Here is an 18,546-nt window from a genome sequence, read left to right on the forward strand (position 1 = left end):
GATGCACTAGCTAAAAGGTTTTCAAAAATGTCCCCGGAAAACATTTTTTCTTCGTGGCCCTCTCAAAAATATTTTATGAAAACATGCGTCATAATTTTCAAATCGACGCCATTTCTCCTTTTTCCGCTGAAATTTATTGAAAATAATTGAACATTGGCTCCATTAAATAAGCTTTCAAATGCCGCGAACCGAATTTAAAAAAAAATAAGCTTTCTTGACCGGGATATCTCAAAAAGAGTTAAAATCGTATTTCCGCGCTATCCGGCCGTGGTGGTCCTCTAGCGGGCTGGAAGTGTGGGGAGGTCAGTCCTATTTGATCCCAAATCGCATGCACTAAGTACGGAGGGGGGACTGTTCACCCTCTTATTCAGCCATACCCTTAAGGAGTAAAATTCGTCTCTTTCCAATGCGTCCTCTTCAACGCACTGTGATAATAGGGCTCCTCCAGGGCGTCGGGATAATGATCTGGATGGAGCCGTAAACTTAGCCGCATGTTTACGTGACATTGTGTACTTTCCAGTCGTTTACAGGAGGTGTTTGAGTTTGGAGTTGGAGCGGGCTGAGTGAGGGAGGAATTCATAAGAAGATTTTAAGGAGAGGGGACCCCAGTTGGAGTTTCTCCGGCGAGTGGTTCTTCCCTTGACTGACAGGTGGCGGGCGGATGGAGAGTTATGGGCTTTTTCCGGAATCGCTCGCATAAACATCTTCACCAGTGGCATCTGAGCTTATTCAGGCCATTTCACATCGGCCATCCACGAGCCTAACAATTTTGAAGGTTTTCGACCCTTATGCTACCCGATTTAGGGATCGCAGGATACTTTTGAAGGGCAGCAGCAGAGCGCAGCCCGCACAACTATCGTCAGCGATGCTCGTATGGAAGCCGATATTATAGCCGGTGCCAACCCACGTCTGAATACTGCACAAAGAATACTTTTAACCAATAAATTTAGATGCATTGATGTAGGTTCGGATATTCCCTCTCATTGATCATTGTTGCGTAGTGTGATCAGGTCTTACCCTAGCAGTGCACAGAGAAATCCCCGTTTCAGGCAAATTATGTGGTTAAATACGCAAAATGATAAATATTACATCTCTTTGGAGATTTTTGAACTAACTTTTAGAGAGCAGAAATATTTTAGCATTTCTTGCCTAAAGCGTTTCGCAACAATCCTGACAGCCTCCTTCATTTCTCTCGATCAAATACATACCTTTCCTTTTCCCCAGGCTACACTCGAACTTCTTTGCAAATACCTACTCTTATCAATTATTTGTGCAAAAATTTCCTGTAACTTATAATTTACTGATACAGTCATTATGAAAAGTAGTAATAATAGCGTATAAAATCGTTTAGGGCACGATTTTGTGGAAGTTCGATATATCTATGATAAAATAACACAGATGGTAATTTCCACACTTTTAATACAAAACTCAACAACCGACCCAATTTTCAACACTTAATGTCATTTTCAAGGTGATACCGCTGGCTTGAAAATGGCACGATGTGTTGAAACCACATCGTGCCGGTTGTAGAGTTTTGCATTAAAAGTGTGGAAATTACCATTTGTATTATTTTATCATGGATAATAGTAATAGCTTTGTTATTCCACATATTTTTAATGTACAATCATTCGTAGGTTTCGAAGAAGCCCGAAACAACTAATACAATGTTATAATTCCTCCATGCTAAGCCCGAGGCAACTATCTCATTCCAAATAGCCTCTGGAACTAAACTTTGGTAAAATTCTGGAACCTCATGCCCTAGAAACAAGGTTCCTCAATTAATTACTTCCATTAAAACAAAGTCATATTAATATTCAATAGAACAGTATAATATTTAACCCTCTTGTTGCAGTTTCTTCCTTACATTCAATCTAATGAATTTCATTTATTAAACTTATTGACTAGGTGTTTATTTTGAAAGACAAATTGAAGATGCATATTATCACTTTGTACTGAGATTTGACTCTAACAACCCAAATATCGGCCTAAATTCTCATTCCCATGCCATTTTACGCGTCGAAAAAAGTTTCATTCGTTTAAAAACTTAATATTTCCGTTTAACACTCTCATTTATTCATTAATCCGGACATAGAAGCTTAGGAAACGTACTCGATAAATTGTATGGAAAGTATTGGTGGACGGTTCCACTCTTCCGAAAAAAACCTCATTCAGGGAAAGAAAACACAAAAAAAACTTCGATTTTAAGTGGCCCTTAGCCACCCGATCTTCTGCTCTAATTATTCGGATAACGTGAAACTTCTATCTTTTATTTACAAATTTCATCAGTTTTACACTACAATCAGTACTAGCTTATCGATGGCTTAGTTCTAACAACACGTATCTCAAAAATAGCAACTTTTCAGGAGAGCTAAAAAACGATTAATTACTTTTATTTGTACACTGAAATTAAAAATCTAAAGTTCATAAAAATGAAAAAGAAGCATTCATTTTCAATCAAAAAGTTGGTTTTCTCTTGTATTTTATTTCTTTAATGTTATTACACTTTGTTTAAGATACCTACCTTAAACCGGCCGAATTTGAGATACGTGTTGTTAGAACTTAGCCATCGATATACCGAAATAAGATTATATTTCCAGTGTCTGGCTATCGTTGTGGTCAGTTCAAGTAGATGATTATTGCAGTCTATGGAAATTTATGAAAGTTTGTCTGCACTCTACAATAGTTATAATTGTAGAAAAAAGAGAAATTGACATATCGTTTGAATAATTTTTCAGTGCCAAAATTTTATCGTGGATACCTATAGCTTCCCTACATGACATATAAGAAAAATATTTCTCGTAATGCTTTCTTTCTGACCGTTTCCGAATGATCGAAGGAGAATTCCTTCCTAAAAACACAGCAAACAATACTTCTCGATGGAAGTGCCTCCGTTCGGCCTTTTGTTGTTGATCAGGGCAGAGCGCGACCGAAATAGTTTTTACGGCTGAGAATAAGAAGAGAGCGTCGGGAGAACAAAGGAAGAGAAGAGAGGAATAAAAGGAAGGACGACTTGCCCCCGACCACTCCCTTGCTCCACACCTCCCCCTCTCCGATCCTAAAAGTGCTTGGGAAAAACATCATCTTCATAATTTGGGTTAGATATGAAATTTTTATGCGTTTTCCACTAAGGCGAATCGTGTTTGGTATTTTAGAAGTTACTCGCTGGACTACATACATTTTTAATTTCAAATAAATTCATTGTTAATAAAGTGATTGTGCTTTCACGAATTCCATTTTGCTCTTATTCCCTAAGAATGGCGCTTACAGAGGCTACACATCTTACTGCCAACCATTGAGGGACAGAGCGAAAAATAAAAATTTAGATTTTCTGTCGATTTCCTTTTAGTGAGAACTATTTAAGCGGAAGAATCTAGTAGGACCTGCATCTCATTAGTAGAACCTAGCCACAAAAAAATTATATTTCTCTTTTTTAGGTGGATCCGAATGCCAAGAACTTATGTTTTGCCAATTGAAAAAAGTATGAATAAATAATCAAAATTAATTCATAAAGCCTGAGATTGGTGCAATGCAACCCACCATTTATCCCTTTCCCAAGCTAGTTTCTTGAGTCCCTTGTTGACTAAATTTAGGGCTGAAATTCAATCCGTCTCCTAAATATTGACCACCATATGAGGAGCCGAAAAAAAGATTTTGATCTTTCTGCCCTTGTAAATCTTCTGCTCTGGTAAGAAAGTTGCTGGGAAGCGAGGGAGGAGAGAATTGTGGCTGACACTTTGACACTAGCGGGTTCCATTGGAGGGCCCCCATCTAATTTGCTTGTTTTCGAACGTTGCCTTGTCTACCAGGAACGCGGAACAGATGTCATTTTACTTTCGCCCTTAAAAGGCTAATTATGGAAATGCGAAGGGAAATGATGCCCCCAGTTAGTAAAAGAGGGGCCGCGATCCCCCCGGCAGCGCCCGGCGTCACGCATAGGTGTGAACACATTACATGCAACAATGTAAACTTAGAGGCACGGAGAAAAAGCAGGAACGATTCCCACAAAATTTATATTTATTTTACGACCAGTTTCGCTTACAGTATCATCAGGTACCTGAGGATGCTGTAAGAGAAACCGATCGTAAAATAAATATAAAATTGTGGAAATTGCTCCTGCTTCTTCATTATGTTCCGTTTCCACTCCATCTCGCCTGAAACCTCAGATTATATTAGAGGCACGGTATATTTTTGCTACACTACTTGGCTTCATCCTGATTCACCAAATGGAATATCATGTTGCTTTGGCGACAGAGAAGTCTTCAGTACCCTCGTGAATATAAGACAACGAGGTACCAACTAGCGTACATGGGACTGATGTGAGCTTGAGAACTGACGCATAACCTTGGGCGAGCGAGAAAATGTGAAACGCTATTTGCATCACTCGCGAAGAGCGTGCATCGCCCTCGTTGAAGGACTGGGTGTTATTGAACGTGGAACCGAAGATTCACGTCTGCGCCCACGCACCACCCCACAATAGGACCATGTGCTTTTGAAACACCTATAGGAGATGAAGCAAAGCAGCACAACAAACAAATGACGGCTGAGATGGAATGAAGATGGCCGAAAACACAGTTCACCGCGACCGGGCGTCATCATTTCTTCCTCCCACTTCTATTCATCTGCTTATGAAAACTCTCATGTGCTGCGAATTGGATGCAGGTATACATCAAATGCTCATTCACACTGGTCGCTATAGGCGAAAGTATAATCATAAATAGGAGGCGAAAGAATGGAACAGGAACACATGTATACTTTGAGGCGAGGGTTAGTTGGACGATTTGACTGCGGTCTTATATTTTTAAAATTGCTTTATTTCTGCGAGGAGGAACGAATTCCTTCTCCTATCCGTGCGGAAAAAATCTCTCTAATGCTATATTCTCTGTTGGATCTGGAGTCATGCTGGGGTTCTATCATAAGGTGATGTTTTCGGTAGCGCTCACTCAGTCATGAATTTCCCAATCAATCGGAACGTAGCACGTGTCCTCCGAATCTCTAGCGACTCCCAAACAAATTTTTATGGAGCACTATCTGGCTTCTTTGGAATTTCTTCAAGAATGTTCGCTTAACTACTGTCATTGCGAGATTTTGCGTTTTCTTATTGATGGCCGTTGGATTGTCGGTGCCCTGTTTCATTAGTGCCTGCAGGGAAAGTCAAGAAATAATTTTTATTCACTTCAGGATGGTTTCTCGTGTTTTCGCTCCATCTCTACCTCCAATCAATATTCCGAGATATTGGGACGACTTCCCTATTCTTCTGCAGGACAGACTTTTTGCATTTTCACTGTGGTTATTGTCGTTGAACAATTTTACGGATTGGTGTGACTTTTGACGGAGAGTTAATTTCCTCCTTGAGCTCTTGCGCAATAAAGCTTCTCAGCTGCTTCGCGCGAGGGTCTCGTGTGACCCGTTGCAGTTTAAACTTTTGTGAACGATTCAAAGAGCGCTTCTCCCTCGACAAGCATATGAAACGAAACTCTATTGGCGTCACTCAACTCGTCAATACTATGCGGCAGCCTCCGCATTTTTTACTTTAAAAGGACGAGAGATTTGCTGGCTGGATATTCCCTCGTCACGTGACTAATTATCCCTTCCATCTTTGCATTGGGATTGCTTGTGAGTGCGTTGTTTTTAAATCGCCACATGTCTAACGATGCCTTTCGCATATACAGCGGGAGCAATCGGACAGTACTTGTTTCCAGCTATTTTGACTCCGTTGTACATGTTCTTCGGGTTCAACATGAATGTAGTATTATCATTCGCTGTTCTAGTAAAGGTTTACATGTTGAAAGATGGACAATTTGTTGCTAATTTGCTATAAATCGAGTGCAATGGACGAATATGCAAAACTTTCGCGCGCAAAAAGTATTCGGACACACGGTGTGTAAGTCGATTTAAACGCGTTTATATGAGAGTCCACAGGTGTCCAGCTGTGGACGCACATGCTTCCCCCTGGCTTTGGCGAGGTGAAACGCATCTTTGACCGAACGGCGACCTGAATCAAATTGCTGTACATGTCGGACGACCAAGGTCAACTGTCTACGATACAGTAAATCGGTTCGGGAAGACCAAGAATGTTCTAAGCATGCCCCTAAGCCAAACGCCCACGGAAATTGACTAACAGTGATACCCGATTCATCGTGCGGGAGATCAAAAAGGACCCAAAAACCAGCGCTCCCAAGGTAACTATTAATCAACAGAAGTGTAATGTTTACGCATACGAAAGTACCGTCCGGAATGTGTTGAGGCAAAACGGTTACCACGGCCGAGTAGCAAGAAGGAGGATGCCGTGTATCAGCGTGGTCAATCGCAAGATGCAGGTATATTTCGCTCGGAAACATCAATCTGAGCCTTTAAAATTGTGGGATCGCGTGATATTCACTGACGAGAGCAAGAACAACATATTGTGATCCGATGGTCATCAAATGATGTGGCGTCGGAACATTACTGAGCTTGTGGGGGTGCATGGGTTTGTCTGGAGTGGGTAATTTGCAATTTTAGAAAGGGATCATGGACCGCAAGATGTGAATAGACATACTGAAGCAAAATGTTTTAGTTAGTACTGATAGAATGGGACTGAGAAACAAATTTTCATTTCAACAGGACAATGATCCAAAACTCAAGGCAAAGAATACAATGCTGTGGATCAAGCATAAAACACCCAAACGCAGTCGAACACCCCTCCACAATCACCTGACCTCAATCCAATAGAACATCTGGAGATACAGATAAAGTAGAGGCAAATAGAAAACACGAATGACCTCAAGATTGCCTTGCTAGAAGAATGAAAAAAAAATACCCCCTATTGCCACATGAAAATTGGTCCATTGAATATCTAATCGCCTTCAGGCAGTCCTGAAAACCAAAAGGAATACCACAAAATACTAATTATTGCGTGTATCTTATGACCTCATTTAACATGAAAGTACGATACTTTCTGTGCTACACATTTTAAGTTATTTTTCTATTTTGTTTAAAGTTAGGAAAGTTTAGTACAAAAGAGAGAAAGAGAAAAAAGAGAGAAATATTGTTTTGAATTTATTTCAGGAGCCCTCGTAATTTCTTCGGGTATACGTGTGTGCTCCGGTCAGTAATCATATTTTCTCTCATGAAGTGAAATTGAAATGCATGTATTCATTGAAGCGTTTCTATTAAATAGACAGTTTTTATTATGTCCAGGATTTGTGTTGAGAATTAGCAGATATAGTAATGATGATTGGACACTGCATTATCCGCATACGCTTATTTTTCAATAATTTCAGTGTTATTTACATCGTGGTGTTGATCAATCGGGCTTTGTAGGGTAATGCACACACCTTTGTAATGATTTCTTATTCGATCCGCAGTGTGGCGAGATGTAATTTCGAGCAATTAGGTGTCTATACTGACTGCCACATTTCTCTCCACTGCAGCTCTCAGAGTCGGACGCCAATCGCGTGGTGCTGAAGGGAGTGAGCCGCAAGCTGTCGGGCGACTTCAGCTGCGAGGTGTCCGAGGATGCACCCTCCTTCTCCACGGCCGTCGTCTCCAAGCAACTGCTCGTGGCCAGTAAGTACCACCGCTCATCGTAGCAGTCAGTTAAGTATCGCAGTCATACGCAGTAGGCATCGGAGCAGAGGGCGCGCTCATTTCGGAACCAAATGCCGAGGCCACCATTTTTATTTTATTTCATTCTCAAACCACCTAATACCGCTCATATTAGCCATATTAGATCGGGGTATTCAACAAATGTAACAATCAAACGCACACGGACAACCATGCCCCGGATAGGATAAATCTACCCAGGCGGGACTCCAACCCGCGACCTCTTGTATGGCAGGCGAGGACTTACCCCGCCGCCACCGAGGCCGGAAAATAGAGTATTTAAAGTATCACCATAGAGTTATTGAAGACTGAAATCTCCTACTTCAATATTTGTAAGGCAAGTGGAAGTACTGATTAATAGATTGTGCTGAAATCTTGAGGTTCGTCCTTCTCCTCGAGGGTTAAATTTAACGGAAGTCCAATTTTCATTCGCAGTAAAACGGCATAAAAATCACTGAACGCCGAGATCAGCTAATCAGACTAATTTGGCATTTTGCCAATCAAATCTTAGTCGCAAGCGTAATGGCTGAGAATCAGTCTTATAAATCACATTTACTCTCAGCATACCTGATAAGGTTCTTGGACGAGCAATTAATAAGAAGACTGGATAAAAGCAACGTTCAGGCTTTATTGCCCACACTAGTATAACTTACGACGCACAGTTTAGAAAAAAGCTGGCCAATTAATAACGTCGTAATTTTACCAAAATTAGCAACAAAAATAGAAGTCCCTTGCTGATTTGGATCGTCTGAATCTGATTTTGGCATTATTTTCACGATATCTCTTCATTTTAGCATTTTTTGAGCTGTTATTATTTAATCAATTTTTAGAAAATCTCGATATAGATGTCATTGCGATTGGCGATTACTTGGTGTTCGTGGAGAGCTTAGAACAGTATATTGTAAGGTAAAAGATATATAAATTGTGGTTAAAAGCCATGATAGAACTTACTACATGAAATTTACGAGATTCGAACCCGCGACCATCAGCATAGTCGGTGAGGTACCAAAATCGGAAAAAATACTCACACCTTAATTTTTGGCTTCCATGTATTAGATGAGTCACATTAGATGATATAAAATGGGTTAAGGAGAATAATGTTTGAATTTCAATAAAATCGCTTTCATGTTTCACATAAAACGAATTTTATAGGAATCACCGTCCGATATTACCCCATCGGACTAATTGTCGCTCTGCGAATCATAGATATAATATATAAAGTGGCCATATCGCGTCCACGCGCTTGCCGCGTCGCCGTACTCATCGCCGCCGCCGCGGCGGAAGTTTCGAAGTTAGCAGAGGTTTGCGTTGTTTAAAACAAAACTCTCAATTTCAGTTATGTAAACAATTTGTTTTCTAAAAACTGATAATAATAGACCTGGCTCTCTTATATCAAAATTGCAAGTATTTGGAAAGAAAACTACGGGAATACCTAACGCTCAAAGTTGGGCAATTGGGAAATTTTACGCGTAAAAAACGGGTACTTTTTTTAGAAAAAAATAAGTACGGGAAATAATATGAGACGGATTTTTTAATTAAATGATCCAACGTAGAAATAAATTTTCTTTCGTATGCTTTTTGTTGCATTGAAACTAATTGCCTCGTTTAGACGATAGAGCTCCTCAAATTGAAAAAAAAGTGTCCTGCTTTTTTTACAGACGTAAACATAATTACAATATTTTATTTCGGATGTGATGCAAGGTATTTTTTAATTTTTATTGATATCTGCTTTAATATGAATGACATCTTCTCCGATTTATATGGTATGATCATTTATGGAAACTTAACGCTGATATAAAAACTGAAAATTATTTTACATTATCGACAATCTTATTACTTTGCTGGTCAATTTGCTTATGTGAATGGTATTACATTGTGAGCGGACCTATCAATTTGTTGAAATTTTCCATCTCAAAACTTGTGTCATGCATGTGAAAGGCTTTTGAGTCCACGTTCTTCGCCTCCTTCGCAGTACTTCCGAGCCAGAAACCCATGTTACACACGCGGAGAGCCAAGTATGAAGCGGGAGACGTGCTGGTTGCGAATTGCACGGCAGCGCTCTCGCGGCCAGCTGCCAACCTCACCTTCTTCATCAACGAACTGCCGGTGAGTGGAAATCTTCATTGAAATAAAATTGGAAAATGGTTTTGCACACAGGTCCTTTCGGGAAGATTTTTTTTTTCATTTTATCCCCTTTCGACACCATAAAACTAAAAGCATTTATTCAAATCTGAAAAATCTGAAATTTAATCTGAAACACAAGTTTAAGCTTCGATGCTTTTCGAACCATTTAACTTCAATCAACCTTCGAGGTAATTTGTGGATGTTTGATATCGATATTCATGGTTATCAATCGAGGCCCATTGCGACCATGTACCTATAAATAGAGCAATCTGACAGGCGGTGTGTCAGCCAATGAAGGAGGCGGCCCTTTCATATTTTGGCCATTACCAGCCGTCTCAGCCAAAATTTACGATCGCTCGAAATTTATTTTTCTCTTGCTCCCCGTCGCGCCTCTTCCAAGTCAGTCGGACGTTCATATCGAATGACTCGCCCGTCTGGACTGGAGTGAGGGCATCAGGACACTAGCTCGCGATTAGGGAGCAGGCGAAGGAAGCCAGACGAACAGGGTAAACAAATGCAACCCTTAAAGTCTCCAGGAAGTGCTGAGAAGTAGCATACCTACCATTGGAAACAAATGCAAACAGCCGGGCGCAAGGACTGCGTCACAAAGAAGGCTCATGGTGGCCAGACTGAAAGCAAAGGGAGGGGAGACAAAGGTCCACCGGGACGTAGGATTTAGACATGGGCAGTGTTTATGCATATATTTGGAGTTACTCTCTGCTCTGCTACCGTTATTTTCTATGAATGAATACGCCATGAAGTGAAATGAAAAAAAATACAATACATTTATGACCGAAGTAGATGTCATCCATATCTTCAAACTTATTAATCACGATCACCAGTTATTGCTGCAATGACGTTGGATGGGGTGAATGAGCCAGCCATGGTGTTTTTCCAGGGGTGAAATCAGAAGGCGAGGCCAATAGATTTCCAAATAGAAATATTCGGTATGATAACTTAAAAATTATTTAGAAGTTAAAGAAATAGGTAGACAATATCCATTCCGTCATATTTGCATCATTATTTATAGTCGTCGGATATTTAAGTGAAAGAGTTTAATTACCAATTTATTACACCTGCCCCTTATAGCTGACTAAAGTCATTATTTTAATAACTTAAATCGTTTAAAAAATTCAGTACTGAGGTTTTCCTGAGTGATTTGCGTAGATTATGTAGATGTTATATACGTCTTTTAAAATATAATATACGTATATAATAATATAATAAGACGTATAATAATACGTCTTTTAAAAAATGAAAAAGTAGAGTCACCCCGGAGTCGACCCCTTACAGAACTCTACATTTACTACAGCGCACAGTATAGACCTACCTCGATCGACCCCCATCCCACATAAATTCCCCTTTAACGAAGTTGTAATTTGAAACTCGATTTCCAAACTGCGGCGAAAGTGGCGCCGCTTAATCCGTTACAATACTTTTGAATCTGACTGTACATTTAGGGTGCGATTCATAGACGACACTGAAATTGCTCACTTTACAAAGTCTCACTTTACGGTAAAGTGAGACTTTAGCTAAAGTTCGTTGCAGAGTCGTTTCAAGGATCTCACTTTATAAAGTGGCACTTTAGCTCCTAAAGTCTCGATCATGCATTGAAATTTTGAGTGTTGGCAATGAACGCTGCGAAAAAGTGAAGAAAAAGATGACACACGATATTAAATGCGTACTTGTTTACATGTTTCTGGCGACTGGGTTTTCATGTTGTATTTTGCTAAGGTTTTATTAAGCTGCATTTTCTCGTTTTCTCATATTATGAGCAAATGTAAATGAATACTGCGTCATTGAAAGCTTTTCTCCACTAGCTTTATTGTACGTTAATGACTGATTTGGCTGAATAAAAGCTCGCTTTTAATTAGCTTCGTGCATTGGTAATGCCCTTCGATGTTTCTAGAGAAGTAAATATTCAAATGATGATATTTTCACGACATTTTATGATCATTTTCCATGATTAACTGCAAACGGTTGTTTGGACTATATGTTAGTCGAAGTTTGATGGTGTAGGTTCATTGAAGGTGGGTGAAATAGTGAAATTCTCTCGCGTTAACTTGAAACTGTACCAATTAATTTGAAGATTTACCGATCAGTGGTTGTCTCAGTTGGACGTATATTATGAATGATGTATGGGCGTTTGTTGAATTCTTTTGAGCTTACCAGTATTTTAATTCTTGGAATGTTAACCTAAGGGGTTATATATTTAGAGAAATGTACTTTCAATAATACCTACATCATCAAAACCAATGAATGAATGGCCACGCAATGAAACATTTTGAATGTGAAAATGGATTTATATCAATAAATATCTCTTTATCTACTTCAAATGATGCCTCGACATGTGAATACCTAACCCGAGTATCCATTCACGAATTTCGTAGTAAAAAATTTCAATGAAGTCTGTGATGCTGTGTAAATAAAATTTCATAACAATCTTACATCCTCGAGAAAACATCGCTTTGCTGCAGATAATATGATTATGAAGGAAAGTGTGTTTTACTTTTTATTGCTGCCTTTCATGACGAGATCTTATATCATCATTATAAACATTCAAATGCATAGACGAAAAACGAATCAGAAACTCGACTATAGTTTCAAAATCACAGAAACATGTTAAACGCGATATGGAGGCATACGGCAAGAGTACATTAAGCAATATTGAATGAAAACACTTAAAATACAATGCAAGGTATAGAAGCTAGCATTTGGCTAGCCAAACGACATGAAAATCAAGTCTTAGCGTACGAAGGCTATTGACGCCAATGTAAACAGAATTTTGCTATCATATTCAAGTATCTTTAAGGAAAATTCTAGAATATGAACGTATAAATAACCTAAGAATTCAACAATTAACTTGTATATAAAATCAACATAAATTATGGCAACCTGTTCAACCACTTACTGTGTTGTAATTATCACACGACCGATAGAGTTAAATTTCAAAATATAAGAATTGGGTCATCTCCATCAATACCGACTCGATATATATTCAGGGAAAAGACATATATTACTTGTCTGGTTATTTCTTGAAACGCGCCAGTTTGCTGCTGTGTTCTCACCAAAAAATTAGTTCATATTCATTTCCGTAACCCAAATATCTTCATATTTCAACTTCAATAACAGCCGGTGCAGCCATATTTATTCATCCGTAAAGGACACTTTAGCCCTAAAGTGAGCTCCGGTTGGGCACTTTACGGTAAAGTGACGATTCGGCCATTTTTCCTCTAAAGTGGCGTTTATGAAACGGAAAAAGCAGACTTTAGCCCGGCTAAAGTATACTTTAGCCTAAAGTGCCGTCTATGAATCGCACCCTATGATCGTTGATAAAAAATTTCTTAATTTACGATTGGTTAACCAATGAAGAATCTTCTAAAATTACTCACGCGTTTCTTTTTTACCCGCCGCTGATCGTCGTCTGCACTGCTAGATCAGACGTTCAAATAAACTTGACACATTCCTGGTAAGCAGGTAAATAAAAAAATTCCATTTTACAAAGGAGATTCTAATAGAATAATAGGCCCGGTGTGGCCATGCATTGCAATGCAAATATCCTGCTTCTTTTGCGTCCGATTAAAAAAAAAAATAATATAAAGATCGCGGAAAGCATCGAAGGGATGTGAACTCATGCGCGGATAATCCGCAACTCGGATTAACCGTATCCGGATAATCGGGAGTCTGCTGTACGCACTTCTCTGTATATGATGTGAAACCAGTAGCGGGTACAGAAAAAACTCAAGGGGGGGGGGGGGGGGCGTGGCGCAAAAGATATCTTGAGCTACCTTTACTTTATCTTAATGAAAAATAGTCAAGTCACATGTAAAGTTTAATAAAGTATTATTTAAACTGATTATACACATATACAGGACAATGCCATTCTATGATATAAAAAAAGTTAAAATTGTGATTCTGCAATGTTAGACAATGGGAGCGAAACCGCACGGGGTGGGCAGAAGTATCCGTCACTGTGCAAAACACAGATAGTAGCCCTACTCTACTTCCAAACACAACAGAGGGTAGCCCTACCTTTCATCTACCCTCCATTGAGGGTAGCACTACCCTTTGTCTAAGCTTCAATGAGAGTAGCCCTAGGGCCCATAGGCGGATCCAGGGGGGGGGCACGGGGGCACGTGCCCCCCCCAGACCCTCAAAAATATGCAAGATTTTTAATACGGTCCCATTATCATTGCATTCGTTTTGTATTACGAGGTATCCTTGTGCCCCACCCAGAACAAAATCCTGGATACGGCCTTGCTTGTGCCCCTCCCAGAAAAAAATCCTGGATCCGCCCCTGCTAGGGCCTGCTCTGATGTTCTAAAATACCCTCTGTCTACCATTGCTGAAGGGTATACCCAGCCTTCCATTGCATATTTTAATTCTGCTTTTTATGGGTTCATGCAACTTTGTATGCATGCAGATGAGTGTGCCACAAATTTTAAGAAAGAGGTAAATTTACGGCCCCATACCTTGTGACCAGACATTATTGCCCTCTATGCAGCATGGGCAAGAAATATTTTTTCTAAAAGTTGCTAGCATATGCTTCTCACTATATTAGACCCTGCCAAATCATGCTTGAATATTTCAGCTCTTTGATGTTGAAAATTAGCTACTTCACTGGGATTACCCTGAGATTGTACAGGATTCAACAGGATATACATACCTAAGATGGTTATCAGAAAGAATAACATTTTTTGATGATTTAAGTTACTTCGCCCAATAAGTACCTTGATTATTGGTTTTTGATTTGAAACTTTTTATACTTTCTATTCATAAAAATGTGTGAATTGTCTTTAACGTCGATTATACTATAGTATTTTCTTCAAAAGACAGTCTTTGATAGTGGCCAAACTCTGTTAGGCAGTACTATCATAAATATTTTTGTGCTAATGATATTTAAATTTTAACTTCAGAATATTGGATTCCCTTCCATAATATTACCCCTTTCAGGATCCTCAGAGCAAAGGCTTGGTTAATACCCGTAATGCTAAGGAATAAATAAATCCTGGACAAAAAGTCACTCAGGAGAGAAAAATCAATTGCCATCCCTCATCAAATACGGTGTAGGTATATCATTCAAAATCAAAAATTCCTACACTTGTTCACAAACAGCTGCCAACTCAGGACTAAAATTTGATAGAGTCTCCCATCAAATGGAATAGTTTACAAAGGCACATTTGAAGTTAAAATTCATATAATGTTACATTCCAACGCATATTCAATAACTGTGAATGTGTGAAAATGTTTGAACATTTTGAAGTATATTTCTCACTTTTATTTTAAAATACTCTCAAAGTTTGTTTTTCCCTGTCACATTGCCAACTTTTAAATAGTATAACATAGTTTCACCATTATTGAAATGAGACCATATGAGTGGAAATTTAGTAGTGCACATGTGCCGTAGTCAAGTAAGCTCATAATCAGCAAGAGTAAGTGGATGATAAAATGTTTCCTAGTTGATGTCAATTGGTATCAGATTGAAGCCATGCTGATGCACACAGGGACAAATATTGTGCACATGTTAGTCTGTCCTATGCTGACATGAAACATTTTCATCCACTAATTTTTAGATTATTTGACTGTAGGAATACATACTAATTTCCAAGGCATGATATTATCCATTCCTATTTTTCCAGGTCCCCCAATCTACTATCAGGGTTCACCCTCCTCGCATAGAACTAACTTCATCTCAAGAGGATTCGTCCGAGTTCCCCCTCGAATCCTCCTCGGTGGGTTTGGAGATTCGCTTGCAAAGATCTCACTTCAGACCTGACCGAGTCAATCGCCTCTACTGCCAACAAAGAGTCCTCAACCTCTCAGTGCATAATTCAGACCCTTTCATTCTCTCTGTGCCTCCAACCACACCCTCACCTCCTCCCACAACACCTAAAGAAGATACAATTGCAGAGCCAGTCCCAGAAAGAGGTGTGTATGTATTTCCCCTTAACACGTTGCGTACGGATGGCGAGAATTCTCGTCATTTTTTTCCCAAATGTTCCGGACGGATGATGAAGATTCTCGTCAACCTAAACACCCGATCAAAAACCTAAACACTGATTACGTTAAAGCATAAATACGCTTTAAAATTGTTTAGGCTGATCGGGTGTTTAGGTTCAGCCCGATCAGCCTAAACAATTTTAAAGCGTATTTATGCTTTAACGTAATCAGTGTTTAGGTTTTTGATCGGGTGTTTAGGTTGACGAGAATCTTCGTCATTCGTCTGGAACATTCGGGAAAAAAATGAAGAGAATAGTGCTTATGACATCTCCTCCCAAATGAACCAATTCTAGATGCACAGAGACCATGCATACCTTAAACCCTTGCTAGAAAAACCTAAATTTTAGCATTTGTGAGAAGGTGGAGAGTTGGAAAGCCATGCCTCTCTCCTCATTTTAGCATGTGTATTTCTCAATCTCTATTAACACTTTCTATTGGCTGCAGTGTCTTACATGGTGTACAACTCAAAAATTTGAATTATTTTCATGCCAATAACTTTAAAATGGTATGTAAAGCATGAGAAAAATACAATTTTATTTCAAGGTCATTATGAGCCGGTAGAGTGAAGGAGATCAAATCAACACCTCTCCCCCCCCCCCCAATTTTTTCTGGCAATCACTTTGCTGTGATTTTTCATTTTTCCCACTTATATTACCATCACTCAATTTATGTTGAATGAAAGTTGATCAGCATGTCAAACAATGACTTCTACCACTAGCGCAGAAGGAGAAAATTACTGAATTACTACAACTTACATGTAACCATCGTTTATTTCAGTGACATCACCCAATCATAGCTCTACATGTGTGAAGAAGAAAGATCCTACAGCTTTAATTGCAACTGCGATATTCATTTGTCTGGCTATGCAGATGGCAATGATCAGATAGTGCAAATGTCTTGGAGTGAGGGCATTCTCAGAAATGCTGGGTGAGATTGATAGAATTTTCAGTGCCACGTTAAGTGCTAAAGACACTCACTCACTGAAGAATCCTGTGCGTTGTGAGATGTGAGGGTGTTAACGAATGAATGTGCTGGAGAAACTTTCCATTGCTCAGTACATACATTCTTGTTCATCCATAAGTATGCTAAAGGCATTAATGTGTATAAGTGCAATGATATGCATAATGTTTCTTTGCCCATCTTTTCGTAATAGTGCTGTTGTGCGGAGTTGCAAGACACTCTGATAGTGATTACTTGAGTGACAATAATGAGTGAAATGAGGATTAAAATGGACATCAGTCATTTCGAAGGGACGACACATGTGTGGAGGTGACTTTGTTTGTATGTACCTACAGCATAAGGCACAAAACTTGAAGGAACAAAGTGCTGGCGAGAAGGACGTGTTAACAAAATTGTGAAATACTACACAGATGTAATTATCTTGTAATGTGGCATTTAGTTTTTGTAGTATTCTCAACACTCTATGTAGTTTATGACTTTTCAAATGCGTTTTTGGTTTCAGGAATTAAAAAAATAGCATTCACTAACAGCATCTTCAGAGGGGCATTGTGGCTGAGGTGATAGATGAAAAATCATAAAATCAGAACCTGAGAGCCTCCACAGTTCCATTCATCAATGAAATAGGGTGACCCATATTTGTTTCCAGCCAAGGGCCCAAAATAATACTGGACCGCCCCTGCTTCTATGCAATACAAAGTTCAGTGATTGAATTTTATATCTTGCATAGTAATCACTGAGCTAGAGTACATGAGATAAAACTGTGGATAATGTATTTGTATTTTTTTGTGATATTGTATTTAACTCAAAGCCTTGGAACAAGTATTACCCTTTACAGATTGTTACCGGATTTTTTTTCTGAAATGTACTAGTCAGCAAAGTTGGTTTAAATTTTTTCATGAAATTGTAAATACAATTGTTTGTAACTCCGAAAAAGAAAGTGCTATTTTCTCCCCTATACCAGAATTAAGGGCAAATTATGTGTTTAAATTGCTAATATTTTAGAGGGTTTTATTCAGGAATATTAATTGTAGGAGACTGCTATTCAATGATGCAAGGAATCTGATATCATAGTTGGCTAGAATAATGCAGGAAAAGGCCAAGATTTAACAATTTTTGATTGCTATTGCTGATATGGAATGGGAGAAAGATAATAAGTCTTACCATAGATAATAAGTTCATTGAGGTTGTTCCTTTAGATACTTCATCTTCTTTTCCTTTCTAACCAATGGAAATATTTTTTCTGTTTCGTACAGTTACCACAAAGGTCAAGGGCGTACCTACAATTATAACTAGTGGGGGGAAAGCCATGGTCTACGGGGGTATGCCAAGTTGTGACATTTATAATGGAAAAGGTGAATGAAACCAACATTTAGAGAAAATTATGCCAGCGCTTTATTAGTTTATAACATTATTTCCTTGAAAAAATAGTTTTATTTTAGCTCATATTTCATACTAATACATATCATTTTTCGTGGGTTTAAAGAAAATTTGTTGAATACTTTCGTTTAAATTCAGTGCTGATTTTGCTTTAAGACTTTAGCGATTTTTGCTTCTGGGGGGGCAGCTGCCCCCCATGCACCTTGCTGAGTATGCCCATGACTAGTGTGTACTAAAGGTACATTAATACAACAGAATCATAGGGGGAGTAAAATAATTAATTCTGATGTATGAATTTATATACTTAATCATTGAATATGGCCTCTATCCTTTTGATTAATGTCCACCTATTTTCTTGCCTTGAATTGGCTTCACTCCTCTAATTCCATCGGCAGTACCCTAGTACTTCGCTGAATTACATCTAAAACAAAAAATATGCATACTGCCAAGAGGTAATGTATCAAGACATGGACTTTGTTTAAACAAATACTCCCCCCTGAAAAT

General features: G+C 38.9%; 1 protein-coding gene across 2 annotated transcripts in view; it reads left to right on the top strand.

Annotated features, from left to right (window-relative positions):
• Positions 1–17,588, top strand: part of LOC124153337 — a 44,602-nt gene extending 27,014 nt beyond the window's left edge. The window contains exons 3-7 of one of the 2 annotated variants that reach the window (XR_006863628.1): positions 7,410–7,545; positions 9,554–9,687; positions 15,345–15,633; positions 16,483–17,077; positions 17,168–17,588. Coding sequence is in view for 1 of the 2 variants with exons in the window: in XM_046526439.1 (XP_046382395.1) it covers positions 7,410–7,545; positions 9,554–9,687; positions 15,345–15,633; positions 16,483–16,592 (669 nt within the window). In the remaining variant the exon portion in view is untranslated. Of the gene's footprint in view, positions 1–7,409; positions 7,546–9,553; positions 9,688–15,344; positions 15,634–16,482 lie in introns of both variants that reach the window. The other variant, XM_046526439.1, reaches the window with a different exon arrangement.
• Positions 17,589–18,546: the final 958 nt, after the last annotated feature.

The sequence above is a fragment of the Ischnura elegans genome, chromosome 2 (genome assembly GCF_921293095.1).
Source record: "Ischnura elegans chromosome 2, ioIscEleg1.1, whole genome shotgun sequence".
NCBI lineage: Eukaryota > Metazoa > Arthropoda > Insecta > Odonata > Coenagrionidae > Ischnura > Ischnura elegans.